The sequence below is a fragment of the Pseudopodoces humilis genome, chromosome 29 (assembly GCF_049639895.1).
Source record: "Pseudopodoces humilis isolate 2021_Gansu_Grassland_sample_001 chromosome 29, ASM4963989v1, whole genome shotgun sequence".
Classification (NCBI taxonomy): domain Eukaryota; kingdom Metazoa; phylum Chordata; class Aves; order Passeriformes; family Paridae; genus Pseudopodoces; species Pseudopodoces humilis.
In genome coordinates this window covers 5,506,849-5,530,412 of record NC_142228.1, presented here as the reverse complement: position 1 = coordinate 5,530,412, position 23,564 = coordinate 5,506,849, and the positions used below count along the sequence as shown (strand labels likewise).

The window sequence follows — 23,564 nt, the reverse complement described above, 5'->3', positions numbered from 1 at the left end:
AGCTCATGCCACTGCCAAGAGCAGAAAAACAGTAAAAGCCAAGCACATCAGTTTCTTAAAACTTATTTTAATATCCATGTCTCATCTGTTGGGTAGAGCCAAAACAGTCTGGCCTGGTTTAAGTTACAAATTTTTCATACACTTTAAGTAAATGAACAGTGTGGCAATAGGGTCTGTTATTAGAAGTGAAACCCATCTTAACAAGGGAAGTGTTGCAGCCAGAATTCTACCAGGGTTCTTCCACACTATCAGCTCCAAAAGGCCATCACTGTCCCCTGGCCGTGGATGGGTGCTGTAGAGCAGGAATAAATGCTTCTGACACAAAACTAAACACACCCACACAGACGCACACACTGGATGGCCAAGAAACAATGGAACCGGGATAGAAAAAACCCTTTTAGAATTCTCCCCGATTTGGACAGATATCAAATCACCAGTTTCAGCAAATGGGATGAAGCACCAACCCTGATGTCTCCTGACAGAGGCTGAATAAACACATTGAAGCTGCTTGCTGGACAATTAACTTCTGGCTTAGAGCAGCAGGCATGGAAAGGGCTAAGAGAGAATGGCTGAGGATTTGAAGATGCAGTATTTCTGTTCTTTGTCTAAAACACTGCAGCAGTTTAGACACCACCTTAATGCAGCTGCAAGGGAGTAAATCCAATTAAAAGCCCAGGAGTCACTACAAAAATAGTAGGAAAAAGCTAAGCAGCAGAGTTCTCCACTTCCCTGGCCTGTTGTTTAATTCCAACAGACTGCTCCATTTCTCAGTTAACAAGTTCCTGATCAGGTTTAAGCACAGTATTTGCAGATGATGGCTTACAATAAGGCAGACAAGTGGCAGTTCTAAGTGCATGATGGAGAACAGCACTTGGCAGGAGATGCCACTGGGTAACAGAGCCACCCAAACAGCCCACAGGCTGCCACAGCTGTGGGTACAATGCTGGAGATGCTCCACAAAGGATGCCCCAGCCCACAGTGGTCCAGGTACTGGGCTGGGAAGTACGCACAGGGTGGTTTTTAACCACCATCCTCAATTGCAGTAGTGCAGCGCTTGTCTCCCCCCAGGACAAACCCTGCACCTCAACACTGCATCTTTAAATATTTCTGTCTAAGAACTCTTGCCACATGCTAGGAGCACTCCAACCTGGCTGTCACATGTTCAATTGCTGCATTTTTTGTGTTTTCAGTTTTCCTTCAATGTGGGAGGGAAAAGGAAGCTGAGTGGGAGGTGCCCATTTCACAGCAGGCAGATCCAGCTGAAGGTACAAGACTCTGCCAGGCAGATTGCAGGAGGGAGACAGTAATTAGGGTGTTTGCTCCTTTCAAGAACATTGTATCATTCCCTGCAATCTGAAATCTGGTGCAGTGATGGCAGCAAGTTTCATGAGTCAGCAAGTCTACAAAGTGTTACGGGAGAGAGAGGAAGCTCTGCTGCCAAGTCACCCAACAGAGAGGAGTAGACAAGGCTTCAGCTTTGGAATGCTCTAACATGAACCGGATCAGTAGAGAGCTGTGTGGGTACAGATCACATCTGTGACACCTGAGCTGTGCTCCAATCCCTGTTTACTCTCTGCCTCCCAGCCAGCCAAGATCAGGCTCTTAAGTGTGGAGAGCTCAGTATGAGCATGAGGGGCTAGGTCTGCAAAAACAACAGCACTTCAACACATTAAAAAGATGCAACTATTTTGAGAGCAGCTGAGACCTTGTGGCAGCCTGAGCTGTGACCCACTCTGATCACAGAGTGATGCAGGCCTGTTCTCCCAGGGCTTCACCACCCTCCTGAGAAGGTGAATCCTTCCTAATAAGCCACTCCAAAGGAGCAGAAAGCTGCACCAGTTGCAGAATGGACACTGCCACAAACCTGCTAATACGGGTTTCACTGAGACCAGAAAACTGTTTTCTTCCAAAAAATTGTTATTTTTAAAAAATTGAAATTAATTAGGGGTAAAACACTAACTCTAGTGCCATGAACAGGCAGGATCAACTTTTTTCCCCTCCAAAGGGCAAAGAGTCATATACCATCCCCAGCTGAACCTTGGTGCTTCGAGCTTTTCAGGAGATGTTACCTAAACTTTATTAAAAGAAAAAGAACAATGTTTAAATATCAACACTGGACTAGCCCAGTCTTTTTTCCAAAGTCCACATTCTTCATATGAAGCACACACGGCGTCCTGGATTCCCCAAGGCTGCATGTTCAGAAGTTCACAGTACATGGAACCATGTCTTTTTGTATTTTTTCTTGAGTTTCTCCTCCTTGCTCAGAGCAGCCACCCTTTTTGTGGTCACTGACTGGATAAACCTCAAGCCATCTCCTATCCACATGGCTTGGGCTAGATGCCGAAGGCTTTCTAGATGAGTTGATGTTGTCATGCTCTATGGATGGAAAAAAAGCAAGAGAAAAAAGCACCTGGTACAGGCTTCTTGAGACCTTTATGGATTCCTCTGTTTCAAAGGTGTTTCTGAAAATCTTTTTGCCGGTTTCTCAAGCAGTTTTTGGCCTATTACTCTGTCTCAGTTTGAAGAGCTGTTATTAGATGATCCAGAGGTTGATGCAATTGCAGCTCCAGCTGGGCTGCTTGTGGATACAGATTTGCGGATGTGAGGCAGCAAGTAGGGGTCACAGGCCAGCTGCTGGACATCTATCCGGTCCTCCTTTCGATAGGCGAGACACCGCCTGATGAATGCCTGCAGCACCCCAAAGCCAAAGCAATAATTAGTTTTTTATGACAGAAACAGGAAGCTTTTGACTCTGGGAGCGGGGCCAATGTGACAACTGCAGTGCTGAAATTCCTTCCCTAGAGACAGTCCAGCTCTTGCACTAAAGCTCATTTTGTACCAGGAGAAGCATGGCCAGAGGCACCCAGTGTTCAGTGCTCAGCCTGACAGCTGCAGTTATCATGAAATCACAGAATGGTTTGGGTTGGAAGGACCTTAAAGATCGTATCATTCCAAGCTCCCTGCCATGAACAGGGCCACCTTTTCACAGGACCAGGCTGCTCAGAGTTCCATCCAGCCTGACCTTGAACACCTCCAAAAATGGGACACACAAAGCCACTGATCACGGTATGACAGGTGAGCATTAAACACAGGATTCCTGCTGGTTTTTATAGAAATTTAGAGGCTGGAACTGCCTGTGCTCCTGACCCTCGAGCAGATTTACCTTTGCTTCTGGTGTGACTACTGGCTTTGGAGGGAACTGCACCTCAGTAGCTTTCAGGATTGTGTTCTCCTGCAAAATATCCTGTTGTGACTGGTTGTGACCGAAGGGCTACCAAAAGAAAGAAAAAAAGTTGTTAAAGGTGACAGGCATAAAAACCCTGTACTGCTACTGTTTATCATTGCCTGACAGCATTTTTTCAGGCAAGCAGCCTGAAACTGCTGGGAAGGTGCTGTGGATACCAGAGGACCAGGATGCATTTCTCCCACACTCAACTGAACAAAAGGGATCAAGCTGGAACATGTATGGCTTGGCCAGTAGAGATCTCCACCTGGTTCCAGTCTTTTTGTGTCTGTTACAGCATTTGTCATCCATCTGAGCTGGCAGAGATCTGCTGGGCTGGTTCCATGTGTCTGGCTGACAGCACTGAGCAGCACATGTGTGTCAGCCCCAGCTTTCACTACACTTGGTTACCAGGAACTCCTGAAAACAAGAGCCCATGGAATCCTTTCCCTTCTCCATCCTATCTCTCCTGCTGTCATAAAGCAAACTATCTTTTCTCATGACAAATCACCTTTTCCTGATCCACGCTCTTCCTGTCCAAAAGCCATCCTAAAAACTTCTAAAGTGGGTCTTTGTACCTACTTTTTTCCCCCCTCCCTAAGCACCTGCAGCCATCAAGACTAACAAAGACTCAGGGCATTGAAAGTGTCACAAACAAGACTAGACCAAAAACCTCAGACCACAAATGACACACCTGTCCTGCCCAAAACAGCCTCACTGGGAACATGCCCAGGGGAAAGAGATGTGCTGCAGAATGTCTTTTCTGAAGCAAATGTTAAAGGTAGAGCACAACACAGACTAGTCTATGCTCCACATTTCCATTAGTATGGACTCTGCTCTGGAACTCAGTGCAAGAGACATGGATCTCATGTGAGAAGACAAGGGATAGAGAAGGAAGCAGAAGCCTGGGTTGCCTCCCAAAAGGTTTGGGAAACACCACTAAGAAAAGGAATTAGATGCTTTCTTACCTTTCTGCCATATAGACACTGATAGAAGATGACTCCCACTGACCAGACATCAACTTTATTTGAAATCTTTGGAGGTTCTTTCCCAACCACAAAACATTCTGGTGGCAAATACCTGATTAGAAGGAAGTGTTAAGAAGTTATATGAGAGCAGCTTCAAGTATTTTGCATAATTTCCTTTAGAACGGAAAATTCTATGATCAGATACTGGCTTGAGACTCAGGGGTCCCATTTCATTCCTGTGCATCTCTGGGCAAAGACTGCCACTCCTTCTGGGAGCAGTGATCCCAAGGACTCTTCAGACACTCATGTTCTGAGTTAGTCAGTACAGTCAGTTTCTTTCCACCACAGCACAGAAAACAATCCCACTCTCTTTTATCTTCAGAACTGGTATTTGCTGTTGAAAGGGCTTGGCCAGCAATTCCACAATGAAAGCACACAGCCAAAATACATATTTTTAGAAATACAATCCCAGATGCCATGTCCCAGTCAAAGATACTCGGCTCCACTGATGGTACGATTAGTTTCGTTTTTAGGAACAGAACAATGCTGTACAACACAGAATGGCCAAAAAAAGTTCTGTTGCCCATGGTGACAGTTTGCAGCTTAGGTGACATGTAACAGTTACACTCGGTGGCACTCACCAAGGGTGATACAGTGACAGTTGGCACAGAAGATAAAGAATTGCTGAAAACACGACATTCAAGTGAAGCTCTGGCTATAGACAACACCAGGAGTTTTACATCTTTTTCAAGAGCCAACTATGGATTTTCACCTCATTTCAGAGGAATACTCTTTTCATCTCCCTGATGCACCTGAATTTCTAATTAGGTAGAGTATTTCCATCATTCTTGCTTAAGATGTGAGATGAAGCCACACTGGACTGTGAAAGAGCAGCCAAGCCCCACTCTGGAGCTTGCTGTCTCAGCAGCATATGCAGCTTTTCACCAGACTTTTGAATATGAGCTGGTTTTCAAACACTGACCTATTGAACAGTGAAAAGCTGCCAGCCTCAACAGGAGCTGTGTGACAACAAGAGCAGCTTCCAGGATCTCAAACTTCCAGTGTCAAGCTGTCACAGCCAATGGCAGCACACAGAGATGACACACTTCCAAAGCTGTTTATAAACTGTTCTTGATCTTAAACTGCAAGTGCCTCAGGCATAGCTTACCAGTAGGTACCAGCCCCCTGCGATGTCAGCTCCATGCCATCAACTGAGTTGTAGCTGTCATCATCCATGATTTTGGAAAGTCCAAAATCGGTGATTTTTATTTCTCCACATGCAGTACCATTCACTAGAAGAATGTTACCTAGACAGAGGAAGGAAACAGACCTTAAGATACACATTTAGCAAGAATAAAATTGCATTGAGCCCTGCACTGCACAAGGACAAGGGACCTACAGTGAGCTGCACCATATGTTTTAACTCTCAAAACCCTGAACTTCAGAGACAATTTGGGGACCACCAAGTGCTAGAGCTGATCTGCCCATCTTAAATGACCTAGTGACCTCATATTGCTTGAAGCCTGATAGCCAAATGAGCTTCAAGCCCAGGTTGTTTTGCCCCTCTCAAAGGTCCTGTTGGAAGGGCAGGTCAAAAAGAAGGATTAAGGAGAGAAGTACACATACATGTGTTATGACTCATTCTGCCCAGAAGTTCTGACTTGCCCTGTCTTCTCAACATGCCAGAAACGTTCTCCTTCCCGACAGTGCTCCCCAGTGAGTTTCTAAGCTCAAAAAGGCCAATTACTGCTTAGGCAAGAATCTTTCGTAAACCCATCAAGATGTCAGATCATCACTGTTTTTCTCCAAGCCTACAATAAAGTAGCAGAATGTGTGTGATGGCAGTGGATGAATCACAGCTCTAGGCAGCTGCAGGCAGAGCTCAGACAACTTGGGAACAGCCAGGGAAGAAATGGGGTCACTACAACCAGCGCAACAGCACCATCTCCTGTACACATTCCTCCTGCTGATGCAATATACCACATCACAAACCAGTTACACAATGCTGAAGAGGTGCCACCAATACAGGGAGACAAGACAGGGTTATCTCCCCAAAGAGATGGGTGAACTTACTGGACTGGGGAAAAAAGCTATGCAGCCAATATGCATCATCCCAAAACAGAGCATTTCCATTTTCCCCCTTGTGGCTCTGCCCCAGTGGTAGAAGGAAAATATACAACACCATTTGGGGAGGATCTTCTCCACGGCAGATGTAACTGAATTAACTCAAAGACAAACCTGAGAAGTCTGTGTGTCCTTAGCTTTGGGAGCTGACACACAATAGGAAAAAACAAACATTTCAAAATTAGCTTCTGTCATCAAATTTTCAGCTAGATGATTACAGAAAGAATAAGCCAGAAGAATAGGAACATGAAGCACACCAGTAATTGTGGGAACCTTTATGAAGCAGTAACAGAAGCGCTCAACAGCAGAATACAGGCAGGACATTAAGAAAACAAACACAGCCACTTGGTGGTTCAAGGCCTCATTCTTGAAAATGTTACACCTCCTTGTTTTATGTTGCAGTTCTGGGAGACAAAACCCTTTACACGTATTTCAAATGTTCTATGCGTTTTATGTTTTCTTCTTGTTGCAAGTTAGCTTTCCCAGACAGCCCCGTCTTTTCTGCTGTCTGACCAAAGGAAACTTCATTGTATTACCTGTAACCCATTCCATTTCCTTAGCATCCTTAAGCATGTCATCAAAGCATACCTGGTTTAAGGTCATAGTGTATGATGGGAGGTTTGATTTCATTTAAGTATTTCAAAGCATTCACAATCTGCATGATAATGGATCGTGCCTCTTTCTCTGACATTAGCTTGTGCTGTTTCAGGTAGAAGTCCAGATCGTTCCCCTCACAGTATTCTAACACTGTACAAAACCTGAAAGAAAAACAGGAGTTGTTGCAATTAAGGCACCTGATAGAAATCAGAATACTTTGTTACTGCTTGTCTATAACTCACCTATATGACCAATATATTAAATTAAGAGTCCTTCAGCCTATTAATCCCTTTCTAAAAGTAAGCTACCAGGAGCACAGGCCTCAATGCTCAGCAGTACAGAGATCCCCCATTAAAGACCCAGAGGCTGAAACTGGGTCAACTGTAGCATTTGCCCAGGGTCAAGAACAGGATTTACCAGTAAAGCACCACATCTGACAGAATACACCATATTGCTTTGTAAGCTGGAGTCTCTAGAGTCTCAGTGTATGCTGGAAGTACACCTTGATTATTCTTGCAGTGAAGTCTAACATTGGTGCAGACACCTTCTGGATTGGATGCTCCTGGAAAGTTTTAAATACTTTGCCTTTAGCGAATAGGTCAAACAATGGGAAAGGACAGAGCAACACAACTTACGAGTCAGTATCCAGGGAGAAGTAGTCATATAGTTTAACTATTCGAGGATGATCCAGTTCTTTGTGAATTCTGTACTCTCTACATGCATGTCTGAAAACAGCGAAGTCTGAGCATTAGTCATACAAGTGACTTAATTCTAATTTCTCCAGACAGTGAATCCAGACATACCACACAGCATCCAGCTTCAATCAAACCCATCCACGATCCTCAGGCAGCTTCAGAAAAATTAAGTGAAGGAGGAACTGCACAGAAAGAGCTCTTGGAAACCACAGAACCACTGTGCAGCTCCAACCCTGGCAATGCTACAAAATAACTCATCTTGATTAATGGTAGTGCTTGCCAAAATAGAATAACCTCATAAATTCTCAAGAGATCCAAGATAGCTGAATAAAAAAATCAGCAAGTTCTAGGAGAATTCCATGATGCTTAACAGCCTAATTTCCAGGCTTCAAATCCAGCTTAGTTTTTCCCAGTGACTTGCCGGGGAATTAAGAACACAGCTTTATCTTGGAAGTCCTATGGAGAAGGCTTGGCTGCCACTCTGCAGTTATCTAACCCACGACATTAGGGAGCAAGGGTCACCAACAGTGAAAGGCTTCCAGTAAAGAATTTCCTCCTAATATTTAATTTAACCCTGCTCTCTGTCAGGCTGAGGTCATTCCTTCCTTGTCCTGTCACTCCAGGCCTTTGTAAATAGTCTCTTCTAATTTTTCTTGTAGCATCCCTTCAGGTAGTGGTAAGCCACAGTTAGGAACACTTATTCTAGGAAACAAAAGGAAGGGGGAGGCTTCCAGGGAGCACAGTGCAGATATGTACCTGAAAGATGGCCAGGAAGAACTATTTCCCATGGAACTGCTTGAACATTTCAGAGAGAAGCCATTTCAGCACTTTCCTCACAGAGCACTGGTGCTTTAAATTGTGGAGGCACATGGCTTATACAAAACTCTTGTGTGTGTATGCACACATTTAAAACATTTCTAATCTGACCAGAACTTTTGCAAGTAGCTACTGGGACAGAGATGGCTTTTGAAATGTGGCAAACACAGGAAAAAATTTGCAGCCTGCTCACAGGCACTGGATAACTAAATGCAGGAAGAATTGGGAAACATGGCTGGCTGCTTTACAAACTCACTTACTTGTGATAGTTTTCTTTCTTCTCATCCCTCCAGTTTTTATTTAACTGGTGTATTTTCACAGCTACATATCTCTGTTCTGTTAAATCAAATGCCTGCAGAAAGAAGAGCTGAAAATCAGTAGGAATCACATGCTCCAGTTAATACTGCAAAAGCAGACAAGGTCTAACAAACCAATATCCCCATCAGGAAATCAGCATTAAGACACAGTAAGGGAAAAGCAAACCCACATTTTGATGTAGTAAGTTGCACTAATGAATTCAAGCAACTCTGAAAACAATTGAATATTCTGTGCTTTGATCTGACCCTCCTCATGGAATCTAACTCATGCGGGATTGATTTTGGCATTTTACTACCAGAGTTACAAAGTGACCAGGAAGGCAAAATTACCAAAATATAGACAGCTTTTATACTGGGAAAGACCCCACTATTATCCCCCCAAGTCCAAAATTAATTTTCTACACTTGGGTTAGCAAAAATACCCCAGCAAAATACAGAAGATTTTTCAATACTTTGTTTCACATTGGTAGCTCAGCTCTCCAAACTGAAGCATAATGTTTCAGCACATATAAAGGCTGGAGAATTCAATGGCAGCGCTGTGTGATCTTGTGTATCCTTCCCTCCACTTTTTTATTATTTAAACAGTCCTTAAAGGACGAACCTTTGAAATTCCACTCACAGAGCAAAGCAGAAATCTACCTTGCCTGAGAGCAACAACAATAATATAATGATTTCCAGGACAGGACAAAATGCTGTGGTAAGCAAACAGGCATAATGTATGTGCATCTCAAAAGTTGGCCACTAAATTCCTAATACTTAATAGGTTGGCCAAGACCCTGGAGAAGAAGGGCAAAGCACTTCTTTGTTTTAATAACAGTTACAGCTCCTAAGAACAGGCAGGTAGGAAACATTCATACCCTCTTCTGTCATCTGTGGAGCCAAAACTTTCTCCTCCATCAGCAAAGCAGATCAAAGTAATTACACACAGCTCACACTCCTTTTCCCCCCTATCTGAGCAGTCCAGTCCCCTTAATTTAGGTACTTATTGTTGTGCTGTATCAAAATAATAAAGCACAACGAAGTTTCCAATATGTGCAATGGGACAATTACTTCCCTTCTAGCCAAATTCAGCATGAATTCCAAACTTCTAAATACAAATGGGGAATACTGAGAACCAGAATACCTCTAGTGTAATAGTCAAATAGCAAGCACCAAAGCATCCCAGGTCTTGGCTGTTAAGAAAGCTGACATACCAGGAATCCTCAGGTCTAAGGAAGTCCCAAAACTACACATGCACACACACACTGCCCCCAGTCTGCTATTTCAGAGGGTAAAATGAAGGCACAAGAAACAAATCCTTATACCCCCAGGAAGTACAGGCTTTGCTCTTATTGTTGGAGCTATTTTCTCTTATTTACAGAGATGTTCAGACTTGCTGCGCCATCTCAGTAAGGCTTAGCCACTGCAGATATTTGTGCATAGCATTTGAAGAAACAAGTGGTTTGCTTCTCTGTCTTAACAAAAATTGAAGACTTGGTGCAACATTTTTTGACACATATTTGAAGGAAATCTGACCCCTGAGGACAAGGCCAGTACCTGAAAATCTCAACTCTGATGTCTAATGCAAGCCAGATGCACGATGAGCATTGCCCCCCCCCCTTCTTCCCTCCATAACTCACACAGCACTGAGAAAACAAGTGTAAAAACTCTGCTTCCTGCAGATCCAGATTACACCAGACTGCCACTTCCAAGTTACCTTATATACTTCACTGAAGCCACCTCTACCCAGAAGATGTAACAACAAATATCTATCATTTAGCGTTGGATGGTCTTTAAATCTGGTGAGAAAGACACAGTTTAAGAAGACAGAAATAATGATGTCCTCTACACAATAAATTACAGCTACTGCACAGCTAAGAAACAACATTTTCACTTTCAGACAGGGAAATATAATTGTGCAAATGACTGACAAATTTGATGCTATTTGATCACTCTGCACCAATGCAAGACTACTTAATGGTACCTTGATGCACTTGGAAGCCTTTGTCTTAGATGAACTTCAAGCTATAACCGTACCAGCCCACAATCACGTGGCTACTGAGTTATAACATCAATTTAAAAAGAATTAAGTGTTTTCCATTGTGAAAAGACTATTTTTCATTATGAGGAGAACAAATAAAAAATTACTTTAAGTTCTTATGCCTGAATCCCATGTGCTTACTGTGAATTATCTTCATTGTGTATCCTTTTCAATTCCCTGATGTGCAGATTTCTAACCCTCTCTAGCCGTTCCAGCTCTGCCTGGATCTCTGCTTCTTCCTGCACAAGGATAAACAAAAAGAAAAACACAACAGTCTGCAAGGTACTACAGGTAGTGTTTCAACCTGATTTATGGAAACACAAATGCAATCCCACTTCTGGAGAGAAGTTATTGGCATAACTTGTCTGGGAGATCAGAGAGATGGTCAGAGTCAATTTGCAGTCAAGTAACAGGAATGAAAGCTGTCTGGGCAGTTCTGTTCACACCTATGCAGACAGAAGGAGACATATATTTACAACTCCTTGTTTATAATACTTTCTGTGATTAAGAAACCTTGTTGCTGTGGTTTTTCTCCTTCCCTAAATAAGTGCTATGCAACTGTTTTTGAAGGAATTTCAGTGCTGGTGGGACATGAGAAAGAAGACAGCCCCTAGCAGTAAGAGCAGGGATTTCATGATGTCACATGGGATGAGACAGCACCTGGACAGGACAGGAAGTGTGGGAGAATGACATTATGTTCTGCTAGTGGTAACTGCTCAAACACGTCAGAGTGTTCCTCAATGCCATGTGGAAGTTCTGACATAGTGTTTGTTTAGCTGGAAGTTCTGATGCCCTCAAAAACAACATGAGAATTCATATCACTGTGGCCAGGGCCACAAACCTCAACTCAAACGTGCTCCCTGAGCAGCACAATTTGTGTATGTGACTCAGGGGACATAGTATTGTGACTATTGTGACTCTGCTCCTTCCCTTTCCAACTGCTTCTATTTTTAGACATAAAGAATAAGCCCGTTTCCAAAAGTGGAGAAGGATAAGCACAGCTTCAGACAATGCCACAATCCCAACACGTTACTTCATTTTCCATTAAGGTCCATTTCCAAATGGATTCCTCCATTTGCCAGGGGTGGCAATGTTACATGCCAGGAAAGATGGACCTGCAGTTAATCCCCTGGAGCAATGTGGGAGCTGTAGAGCCAGCATGGCTGCAGCATTCTCACTTTTCTTTGTTCACAGGACAATCAAGCATAATGGGCAGACTGCCAGCAGATTCTGGGTGTGCAGTAATTTTCCCTTCCACAGAAAATAACAAGGAGTATGGATGCATTAATGAGGCCTTGCATTCAGCTTGTGTGTCAAGTTACAGGAAAACAACTACACATAGAGCTCAAGCACCACCTGAAAAAGGAAGGTGCACTCCAGCAAGACACTTGCTGCTTCTTTGGTTCATTTCCAAAAGACTCTTTGGCCTTCACAGAGATCACACCTAACCAGGAAATGGCATCTATTTTTTTTCCCAGTATTTCACCTGTTGAAGTGTCCCAGAAAACTTATTTATAGGTCACTGCAATCACTTTTAAGGTAACCAAGAGCTTATCTAAATATAACCTCACTTGCAGGTACAGTTCCTACTGAGGCCAAGGTATTTGAGAACAAATGTGCATTGCAGCAGCCTGAACATGACTGGTTTGCAACCCATGAGATTTTACTGGACTGAAAACGTTGGTTACTCAATATTGCAAAGAACTGGAAAAGTCAATGACTGCTATTCTTACAATTTTCTTCCCTTGGTCCATTCCTTGTTGTTCCCCCATGTTATACACTATACACATTCAGAGTCCAGCACCAGGCAGATCACAGTGACAGAAGATGTATCAAAAAAGTGGAACTCTGCATGAAATCCTAACTGTAAGGACACAGGAATCTATTTACTGAAGCAAAGAACATCTTCTGTGAATACCACTGCCCCAAAAAAATGATTACAAAATCCTGGCTATCCCTTTCAAGTGCAAAACCCTCCTGATTATCAAACAAGTAGTGACCTCTACAGAGAAATGCTCTTGTTCACAGAACACTGCACAAAAAGCCTTAATTGCAACTAGTTCTTACCTTTTTAAGATGACCTAGACGAAGTTTGAAGATTTCCTCCTGCTCATGGTATTCTGCTAATGTTAACCTGCATAAAAAAGAAAGACTCAACCAACATATTAGGTTTCCAAACGGGATAAAGCGAACGATCTGAAAAATGCACACTGCCAGTGGAAGTAACAACTCCAGAGAGTACATCAACAGCCAGCACAAAATTTTTTAGATAAACTCTTCAACCTATATTTTTAAATTGTCAGTCTAAAGGAGAACAAAACCTTAAACCCCAACAATATCCATTAATTTCAAATTCAAGTCCCGAGTAACACCTATCTAGGCTACTGACTGACTTCTAATAAAGACAGTTAAACCATAATCTAAATATAGAAAAGTGAAGCCCAAATACTCCACATCTTATTTTTCTATGTAAAGTTTGCTTTACTGACTAATTTTCAAATTTTTCTTTGTAATAGAAGCTGAATAATTCAAGATAGCTATTCACTCTGAGACTAGAAGCACACCTGGCCACACAGCCACTGCAAACAGAACAATGACCTGGGATTCAGAACTTTTTCCTGTTTCAGGTTTTGCCCAGTGGCTTCCAGGGAAACCTTGGGAAATTTACTTTATCATATTTTTGACCTCACGTGTAGTTAGGAGAAGCAATGGGATAAGGTGGATAACCCCTATATTATTGATAGCAAATGATGTGCAAAGTTTCTGCTCTAGGTGGTTGGTCAAAAGAAGTTTCATAATGTTTTCAAAGTCTTTTCCATGCCAAGCATGCCACGTAGGTCAAAGCACAGCCTTTCACTAAAACAGTGACAGAGCCCATCACTAGTGAAATGCTAAGACATGCTGAGATCTTTAGGATTAGAAAAATGAATCACTATATTAACTGTCTCATTACTACCAACAAGGAATTTGGTAAAAGCATCACATGTGAACATAAAGTTATGATGCCCTTATCAACTTCATCTGTTCACTCTGTATGCAAGACATGCATGTGACAGCATACTAATATCTTTTTTTAAACCTAAATTGAGTTAAAAGCATATCCCAGGAGGATTTCTGCAACAGCAGTTATGCTCTACACATTACTTCACACAATGTTAGTGCAGGACGCATCCAAAGCATCGACACCTCAGCTTCTTTCAAGGTGGGACCGAGTCCTACATCTGTGCAGGGAGACCTTACTCTTACTTAAACTGAGAGGCGAGAGCATTCAGCTCATCAACTGCTCATCTTGAAATGTCCCAACTTCCTTCTGTCGATAATGCAGAGCCCAGGTATTGAAACAAGGCCTCAAGCAGTTGTTACTGGATAAATTTAATCACACACTCATAAGCCAAGTTCCCTATGAAAGAATCTTGAGCAGAAGGAACTGCTTATTACAAAATAAAGACACATATAAGACAAAGACAGTACCAAAAATGGTCACATGTTGTCTCATTTCATATGAATCTGCTGAAGGCCCTGAGCTGGACCTGATGATCCTTGGGAGTCCATAGAACAGGATAGTCTGTGATTCTATGATTCTAATTCACACAAACAGCTTGAATTTTAAGGTAGTCCAAAAGACCATCCCAAGAGTTTAGGTCTTTGCAATTCTGTGATTGATTGGTTGCTGTTGCTATGTAAGGAATAAAGAGAAAAATGAATAAACCAGCACCCAAGGTTTGCACATATGTTTGTGCACAAACACCACCAGTCTGCTCATTAGGGCAGAGATATAACAAGCACCATCAAGCTAACACTGCCCAAAACAGCTGTCACAGCAACCATCACAAAAATCAAGGGGGCTCTGAGACAAAAACTGCCCTGTTTCACAGAAACATATTGGAAACACCCTACCTACACCTCTAGCACAGCTGAAGGCTGCCCAAGCTGCCCTAATGAATCTCAACCAGCCCCAGTGGATTAATCTTCCTAAATGAAAACTCTTTTCTCATTCACAGGCTAGAAAACTCATTTTAGGAGAGCTTGTGTTTAAATTTGCATCACAGGACCTTCCTCTCCTTTTTAAGACACAACAACAACCATGGACCAAAGAGGAACCAAAAATCAAAGAGGAATTTGTCTGTCTGATTCTCATTCTACTTTTAGAAACACCTATATTTAAATTGCCTAAAAGTCAGCCTCTGAAAGAGTTCCACAGTGAAAAGCCTCCCTCCAGAAGTCATAAAACTTTGTTCCTGATACACAATGACCCAACAAATCCACTTCCTGGATAACTAATGATTAAGCAAGTAGTCAGTCAGTCCAGTTGCTACAGCTGACTTGCAAAAACCCAGTGTTTTCACATAAGCTACAACACTCCACATGAACCATATCCATACACCCTGGGGAAAGCATTTTTTATCAAGTACACAACAAGAAGCTTTTCTAAACCATGAAGATATCACCCTAAAATGTATCAGTGAAAAATGATAAACCAGCAAGAAATGGAGAAAAAGACCTGGGAGCCCAAGAGGCTTCCTAGCAGAGCATGGTAAAGTTGGATTATGCCAAGGCAGGCTCACAGCACAAGTAGAAGCATCACAGACATGATGAGGATTCCCAGGGCACATCAGGACCCGTGCTGCTGTATCTCCAGAATAAGCACCAGACTGCTAGTGAAAAAGAATCCCACAAAAATGGGGAAAGCTCATTCTGCCCTTTGGAAGTGAAAGGTTGCCACAGTGAATAGCAATATTTCAAAATATTAATGTACAGACATTCCATTTGCTTATCCCAGCTCAAACCTGGCGGTACAGAATGATGACTTCGAAGTTTTATTTAGTTCTTTTCAGGCTCCCTCGGCCAGAATGACAGGGAAATGTCTCTAGCCAACTTAGTTATTTGCACAGGAAGCACACAGTGTTCTCCAACACAACCCACCTGATATGCAGGTACCTATAACCCCATTTTGGGGGCACAGCCATGGAGCTGAGAACAGCCTGAATATCAGGATTCACCCAGCCTTGTCCCCCATCTCTACAGAGACTGCAAAGGCAGTGGGAGCTTCTGCTTCCCATGTCCTTTTAAAGATTAAGACCAAGAATTCAAAGGGCTTCTAGAACTTTGAGGTCAAGTCAAGCCCAGGAGATTTAATAATGAAAGATGAAAAGTGTCAATGAGGTTTATGGTACTAGCCTACAGCAATATAATGAAGTCTATAAAGGGAACTAGAAGAAGGTAGGGCTAAGTCTCTGACTAAATATATTTCTAACTCACAAAAACTTCTGAAAAAAGAATGTTTTAATTTTCTTTTGAGCCCCAGCTTTACTCTAGAAGAATATCAAGTCTCTTAGAGCACAAGTAACTTCAAAAGAGGCAGGGGAAAACAAAAGTCAACGAGAAAAGTAGCACTTCCACCATTGCCCTGAGTCATGTGTGAACATGTCATGTTTTGATAAACACCCCAAATGAACTGTTTCAAAACTCCTAACTCAGAATTCTCCACAGTAAATACATAGAAATCAAGGTTTCTAAATGTGTACAATTTTGTTTTCCTTACAAAAAAGCACCGCGTATACCCTGATACCAGTATCAATTCTGGATTTGTAACGCTAAAGTCAGAGCCCACTTTTCAAACATGACCACAACAGGAATACTGAAAAAATTACTGGACTCATAAAAAAATCAAGTTAAGCTCATACAAAGTCTGGACTCAGCAACGATCCTTGTTTTACTTCAATGAAAACTGTTTAGAACTGAAGCCAGATACTGCCGAATGCCAGGCTAATTCCACAACATTCATTTGTGCATGGAGTGAAACCTGAAGGCAAGGGCAAGATTCCATTTCCCAGGAGATATTTTGTGCTCTAATCAAAGCATGTGGCTTTGTCACGCACCAAGAAGGCCACAGAACCTACGTTTCGTTTTCTGCTCCGTTGGTCTTGTTCTTGCGCTGCTTCTGCTCAGTGCTGGCTGGAGGGGTCTGCCCCATTGCTGGTGGCTTCCGCTTTGCTAACATTTTTCGTTGTCTTTCTATTTCTTCCCTCTGGGAATTTATCCTTTCCTGTTGCCTGAAAAGCACAGAGCAGAAAAAACATGACACAGATAACTAAGGGTGTGCATTTTGTTGTCTTCAGCATCTGTTCTTACCAGATTGGAGCCATGAATTTTAAATCAGCTATACTTTTAAGATTCGTAACAAAATATTTTTGTACAGAAATGGAGGATGTGCCAAACATGGTGAGTCAGAGTTTTAAAGGTATTTTTACACAAAATGGGGATTCTTTTCCTGGCTCACAGTAATCTCTCAGAAAGTGAAAGGTTTAATCCATACAGGGGACATCCAAAGGAGCCCCACGGAAACCTAGGATCCATGGCAAGTCACTAACTTTGCACACTTTCCTAGAAGCCTCTGTTCAGAATCTCAGATCTTCCTGTTAAAACTATTCCTGAAGTCTGGCACTGTCTGACAAAGTATCCTTACACTGGAGAAGTACAGTTAAGCAATCCTAAATTCTCTGGACTATAGCCAAAACTATTCCTGATTTCACTAAGGAACTGTCTCTCCTCCAAGATAAAAAGACTGTCTTCAAACATTTCACAGTGACAAAATCACTCTTGAAATTTCAAGTCTAAATGACCCAAGCATTTGCATACCTAATTCCCTTTTAAAAAGGGACTGAGACTGTAGGTAACTATTCCACAAGTATTTTTTCCATGTCTTACAGCACAAACTAAGGAAGAATTATAAAATCCTTAATCTGTCCTTAACATATAGTTCTTAACAAGAGCTGCACCTCTCCATCAGACTACAGAGAAGTGATGTGATTTTAAAGGATCACACATAGCTTTCTAGTGCAATTAATTTGCCAAGTCCTACTTAAAGGTCTAGGCCAGGTGGGAATTGACTGGATATTTCCATTAACATCCTGCATAAAGGGTCTCTGATCTTCATTTCCAGGTTTCTGCAGTCCCTTTCATCACTATTACCAGAAGGCAAAACAAGTTAAATAGTATGGATTTTCTCTTTCAAGCTTCTCCACTTTCTAACTTAAGGGGAACAAACAAAAAAACCCCAAAACACAAAACAAAACAAAAAAACAGCAAGCTAATTAGCCTTCTTTGACTAATATATGCAAGGATGCAAATCAAATTGACTGACTCATGACATATGTAAGATTTTGGTCCACCCCTCCACCCCAAGCACTACACAGCTGGGTGGGTGCACTGAGGATTCCTGACAGGTAGCAACAGTTGGCCCAGAGGCCAACTCAAACCGTTTCATTCTAGTTCAAGTCTCTGGAAGTTTCAGTGGAAATAGATTTCTCACTTCAGTGTTAAAAATGTTCCCCATTGTCAGGAGTTCCTATCTGATCCTTCCATGCATCAGTCACACCATTCTCAACATTCTGACATGCAACTGCTAGGGTTTTTTTCCCACTTCTGCCTCTGAGGTTAAAGACAATCCTGTTTATCCTCACTTGATGAGGTTTTGGAAGGCATAGCCATCTGTCCACTGCTCAGTGAAGGACGCGCCGTGCCGCACCGTGGTGAAGTGCCCCAGCCTCAGTCGATCCTGCATGCTCTTATCTCGGCATGCCATCTTCTCCTGCTTTGACTGAAAGCAAAATAAAGCCATGTAAAAATACAAGCCATAAATTACTACCTAAGGGCTGCATTTTATAACACCACCAATTCTTACCACTTTTTATTATTTCAGTTCTGCTTATCTGAAACTCAGCTGAATATCATTGATCGATTTATTGCTGGTGCTTTGCATTGGCAGGCATTTGTTCACCTTCATCATGACATTTCAGCCTCACTCTTCCCTTCTGATGACTGCCTGGGCAGCTCACCCATCCTATGATCAGCTGAGATCTACATGGCAGTAGGATTAAAACTATCCCTTTGTACCAATAGCTTAGCTAGACTGCAGGCCTGGCTCTGACCAGGCCCTTATTGAGGAAATCAAGAAAGAAAATGTACCTTGAATCACTATTAAGACTAAGATACAGTGATCAGCCAGTCTTGTACCATGTCCAGAAAGTGACACAATCTCAGCTAGGTCACTACTTTGGAGAGGGAAGCCCTGCTCAGCCAAGAACAATCAGCTTTATGACAAAAGCAACTCAAACAGACAATATGTCCCAGCCAGCATATAAACTGGGTATATAAATATAAAAACTGGGTAGTTTTGCCCATCCAGTGCCCACAAACAATAGGAGTAACTGACCAACAGGTGAAAGAGCAAATAAACCCCCCGCACCATTTAACCATCAGGAAAGCCAGAAATCTTTCAGTACTGAACCAGGCTGGATGCTGGTGAACCTGGCACTGTTGCCAGTGTGTGGTTTTCAGTGTTGTGCAAAGCAACAATCTCTAACTTTGCCATTTAAGAAGGAAATTCATGTGCCTATGTCCCAGAGTGTATCTGCAGTTCCACTGTACAATGGGACACTGCTCCTGCATTCCCAGAGCTGCACAGAGTTGCTTTTCAATGTATGGGTTTCCAAATCAAGCAGTGCCTGCTGCATTTACAGCTCCTTCATTTAAGGAAGAGATCACTCTGCCACTGTACAAAGTGACCAAATCTGAATGTTCTGAACCACTTCAGTCTTTGGATTACATTCCTGTTTGCAGAGAAATAATTCAAGACAGAATTCCAATTCTCTTTTATCACTAAAGCAACAGGAGCAGGTTTTTACTGCTAAGAAGATAGAGATGCTTTCAAGGACATGAACTGTGACTGCAGAGATGTTCCCTGCTCACCTTTTCTATAAGAAGCTTTTTGCTCATTGTTACACATCGATTCAACCGCTCCTTGTACTTCTCCAGCATCTTTTGCTGCTCATCTATCTGCCGTCTCAAATCACAGTTGGCCTAAAAGTGAACAGAGGACAAAGCCTGTGACTTTAAACCACTTAGAAGAAACAAACTAAGCATCACTTAAGAAGAAGTTTCTCCAGCTAGCTGTGGGGATCAGACTTAAAGTCAGCAAACCAGTGGGACAAAAGAACAGGTTTTGTTTAGCAAAACATCCAAGACAAACTCTTAAGTTTTTAACTCACATCTTAACACCCCTTTAGAACAGGGAAGTTCTGCTGTCCTGGCTTACATGTAAGGAACTAAGATACAAAGAGACTAAAGACAAGCTAAAGTATTTTAATGTTTTTTTTTAAAAAGAAAAATTTAAGACCTTGCCACAGCTACGAAATCTCAAAATAGCTTAGTCACTGCTGGTCTATCCTCCCTCTTTAGCCACAATATCAGCAGAGGAAAAGGATGGAGGAACTCTGTATTTTCACTTAAATTCTTGTTCGAGTCACTTTCCATCAGCCCTTCTACAAGAGACTGCTCCTAGTGGCAGCTACTGCTTCATACCACCACAGCATGCAGCAGGGCATGTGCAACCACTTTTATTAACAGATTTATATTTAACCATTTCCCTTCCAATGAGTAGTCTGGTAAAAACAAAAAAAACCACTAATAATTAAAAAAAAAAAAAATCTATTTCCTGCTTTATGGATTGTTTCCCACAAGCTCACATGTGCCCCATGTTGCCAATGAGCCAGACTGAGCTCTTTCAGGTGCTGAGACCAGACACACACAACTACTACTTTTAATGTGCTTTTTAATGTTTTTCAACACTTCACAAGAGCTGCCTCTCCAGCTCATGAAAGCTAAGTCAATTAGAACTTCTCCATTAAGACAAGATCCTTGATTTGAAGGTATTTATCTTTTACTGAAGAGTGTTAATAGGTTAAGAGCTTTATACTTTTGGTTTGGCCAAAGAATGTTGTCATCTCTAAACATGTCTCTGATTCTCCTGAATGAGCATTTCAAAACATGGCTTCCCAGGCTACTGAGAGGTTACTGGACATCCTGCCAAACAAAAGGCAGAGTCAGCACCTCAAGACTTAGAAGAGGGGAGTAACTTGATGGAGGGAAAATAGAATCACCATCCCTGGAAGCGTTCAAAAAATGTGCGGATGTGGCACTTGAGGATGTAGTTTTGTGAGAACATGGTGGTGGTGCTACACTTATGGCTGGACTTGGTGATCTTCAAGGTCTTTTCCAACCTTAATGATTACACCATTCTGTGAATTCTGCAGAGAAGCCTACTAGGTTAGCCAGCAAAATACACAAGTGTGCAACAGATCACTACTGAGGACACAAACAATTGAGCTACAATTGAGCTACTCTGCACTGTACGTCCCCAGACATCACTTAGGTTCAAGCAGGCCCAAACAGCGTCCACAGGCCAGACAATTATCCCACTGGTAAAGGATCACTGGATTTGTTTTACCTTGCAAGTGTTGGTTCTACAGCTGGTATACAAGCTCTGCAGCCTGTCTGGCACAAGCATTCTAAATACCTTTAAATAGCAGCTTTTGGAAGAGTTGTCCCACTTTAAATACTTACTCTTAGTAAGTCATCTATCCTCCCCTCCTTCTTCTCCAAGTCAGAGTTCTTACTGTTTTCTAGTGCAGATATTTTTTCCATTGTGAGGTCAGACTGTAGGGAAAAATCACCATAGACCATGTTTAAGACAAATGGATAATGTTTCAAATAGTCAACACTAACATCCCGGTGTAACCCCCTCTGATGTGAACTGCTGGGTCTCAGAAGAACTGATCCCCTACATCCTGGCATTCACAGGAAGAATATTCTCCATTATTCATTTTGTTGTTGCATGGAGGGCTTCTCCAGCACAGCAGGTGCAGTGAGCTAGCACCTCTGAACAGCACAAACCAGTAACTCTCAACAGCCTGAAATATCCTCTGTGTCCCGTGAATTTTACATTTATAGTTGAGTTTTGCATACACTTTGGTGATCTATGTGCAGGAGAGCTTGTACAGAAAAAAGGCCTAAGAAAAAAAACCCACATCAAATCCCAGCCCTTAGCTGGAATATCAAATTTATGATCTTTCATCAGCACAGATAACCACCTGCAGACAACACCACCACCTGTGGGCTCTAAAGTGGTCCTGACAGAAAACACATGTATTAATTTTAAAATATTGTAACTGACTGACAGCAAGAGTATTGGGCACAAGCTTTTGCTTCTGATAAACTGATGTATTAGTACCCACTAATAAAGCTCCACAGGAGCTTTATAGCTCTTGAGTGAAAACTATCTGGAAAGTTTTATGGGGTGCAGAACAAGTACCTTCAGTGGAGCAGTGAAGTGAGATTTATACCCAGGAACAGAAGACACACTGAAATATTCTTTGAGTATTTCAGATTCAGCACTCCAATTAAAGGGTGGGGAAGAAAAGGGAAAGGAGTCAGCATATACATAAACACAGAACCTAAAACAGCCAAGCTGACACAGAGGAAAACTCTCCAGGACTGCACACACAGATTTCACACTTCTGGTTAGCAGGCACCTATTCCGTTTCTGAGAACAGATTGCAGAGACTTACCTGTGGTGTTATTATATAACTGTTCTCCAAATTTCAAGCTTGCCTGGAAGCCAGCACCATGGAGTAAGAGACAAACCTAGCTGACTGTCGCTTTCCCAATATGTGCCTGGTATAGAAAAGCTCAAACAGAGCTCCTGCCAGCATGGCACATCAAGCAAGATGGGCCTAAATCCCAAGAGACAAAGAGGCAGGGCAGGTCACCTTACCTCTGACTCAACTTGGTTCATGCTTGCTTGCCTGCAGGAAAAACTTTGCCATGGGAAGCACCATACAGGATATCTGTGGAGAACCTGGTGCAGCTGGTGGCCAAACAGCAGAAAGCTGCTTTAGTAAGTGACTGCTATTTCAGTTAGGCAAGTGCACAGACATGCTTGCCCTGTGTCAGATGAACTCAGGATACATACTTCTACATGTGACTTCACACCAAGTCACCTCAGAGCACTTGGGCCCCAGCACTAACTGAAAACACTGAGGAAAACACATCATGCTGATTTGCTTTTGGCACTGCCACAAGTGACTCAAGCTGGGAATCACTGAAGTTTATCTGTTTTTTAACTCTATCAACTCCAAACAGGCTTGGAAGGGAAAAACCAAGAATGTCTATGTGTCCTCATCATGCAACCAAACATCTTCCTAGATTATTTCCTGAACATATATGCTCCACCTAGACCTCTGGGGAATATGATGAAGCTGAACACTGGCAGAAAGCTTGCTCAGATAATGTCTTGCTAAGAACATAGACCTTTGTGGGCATGTTAAGCACAGAAGAAAATAAAAACACCTTGTTTCCCTCCAGGCGGGACCACGGTTTTAAGCATGGGTGTTGAGACAGCGAAGATTGACATAATCTCTGTCAGGTTCTTGAGTTGTGACATCATTCTCACACAGATCTCTCCATGCACTGTCAGGAAACAAGGATCTTCCCAGACCAGTATTTTAACAATACAGACAACGAATGTGACCCTAGTGACACAACAGAGCCCAGACTTGAGCAAGTGAGTACTCCCAGGGGGAGGATTGCTGTCCTTGGTGAACAGAGAACTTGTACCACCTGCAGGGTTAATGGAGAATGGACCATCCCAGCAACAAAATCATCTCTGACAGATGATGACAAATCATCACAGACTGGTGTGAGGAAATGATTGTTTAAAAATTGCTCAAGGGAAGATGCAGAGAGATCTGAGATGAAAATCCAAAGAAGATTAAAAGCAGACTTGGAGAAGAAATTAACCAGGTGCACTGCAGATAAAGCTGGGCACCATGGTAAGCAACAGAAGATGACACAGCTAAAAGAATCTCAGTAACTTAAAAGCTACCAAAAAGATAGCAGTGCAGTCAGAAGAGATAGAGATACTCCTTTTCTTGATCCCAGGTCAGTGAAGTTGCTGGGAAGCAC

At 42.4% G+C, this 23,564-nt stretch overlaps 1 protein-coding gene across 7 annotated transcripts in view; it reads right to left on the bottom strand.

The window, feature by feature from the left end:
* Positions 1-47: 47 nt before the first annotated feature.
* TLK2 (tousled like kinase 2) overlaps positions 48-23,564 on the bottom strand; it is a 42,980-nt gene continuing 19,463 nt past the window's right edge. For all 7 annotated transcript variants that reach the window (XM_014261098.2, XM_014261099.2, XM_014261096.2 and 4 more), the window contains 14 exons: positions 21,165-21,257; positions 19,512-19,622; positions 18,224-18,360; positions 16,661-16,813; positions 12,828-12,894; positions 10,902-10,999; positions 10,437-10,518; positions 8,684-8,775; positions 7,548-7,637; positions 6,904-7,073; positions 5,360-5,498; positions 4,192-4,303; positions 3,164-3,271; positions 48-2,688 (listed from right to left, as the gene is read on the bottom strand). In XM_014261098.2, the coding sequence (XP_014116573.1) occupies positions 2,515-2,688; positions 3,164-3,271; positions 4,192-4,303; positions 5,360-5,498; positions 6,904-7,073; positions 7,548-7,637; positions 8,684-8,775; positions 10,437-10,518; positions 10,902-10,999; positions 12,828-12,894; positions 16,661-16,813; positions 18,224-18,360; positions 19,512-19,622; positions 21,165-21,257 (1,626 nt within the window). In that variant the 3' untranslated portion in view covers positions 48-2,514. The remainder of the gene's footprint in view (positions 2,689-3,163; positions 3,272-4,191; positions 4,304-5,359; positions 5,499-6,903; positions 7,074-7,547; positions 7,638-8,683; positions 8,776-10,436; positions 10,519-10,901; positions 11,000-12,827; positions 12,895-16,660; positions 16,814-18,223; positions 18,361-19,511; positions 19,623-21,164; positions 21,258-23,564) is intronic.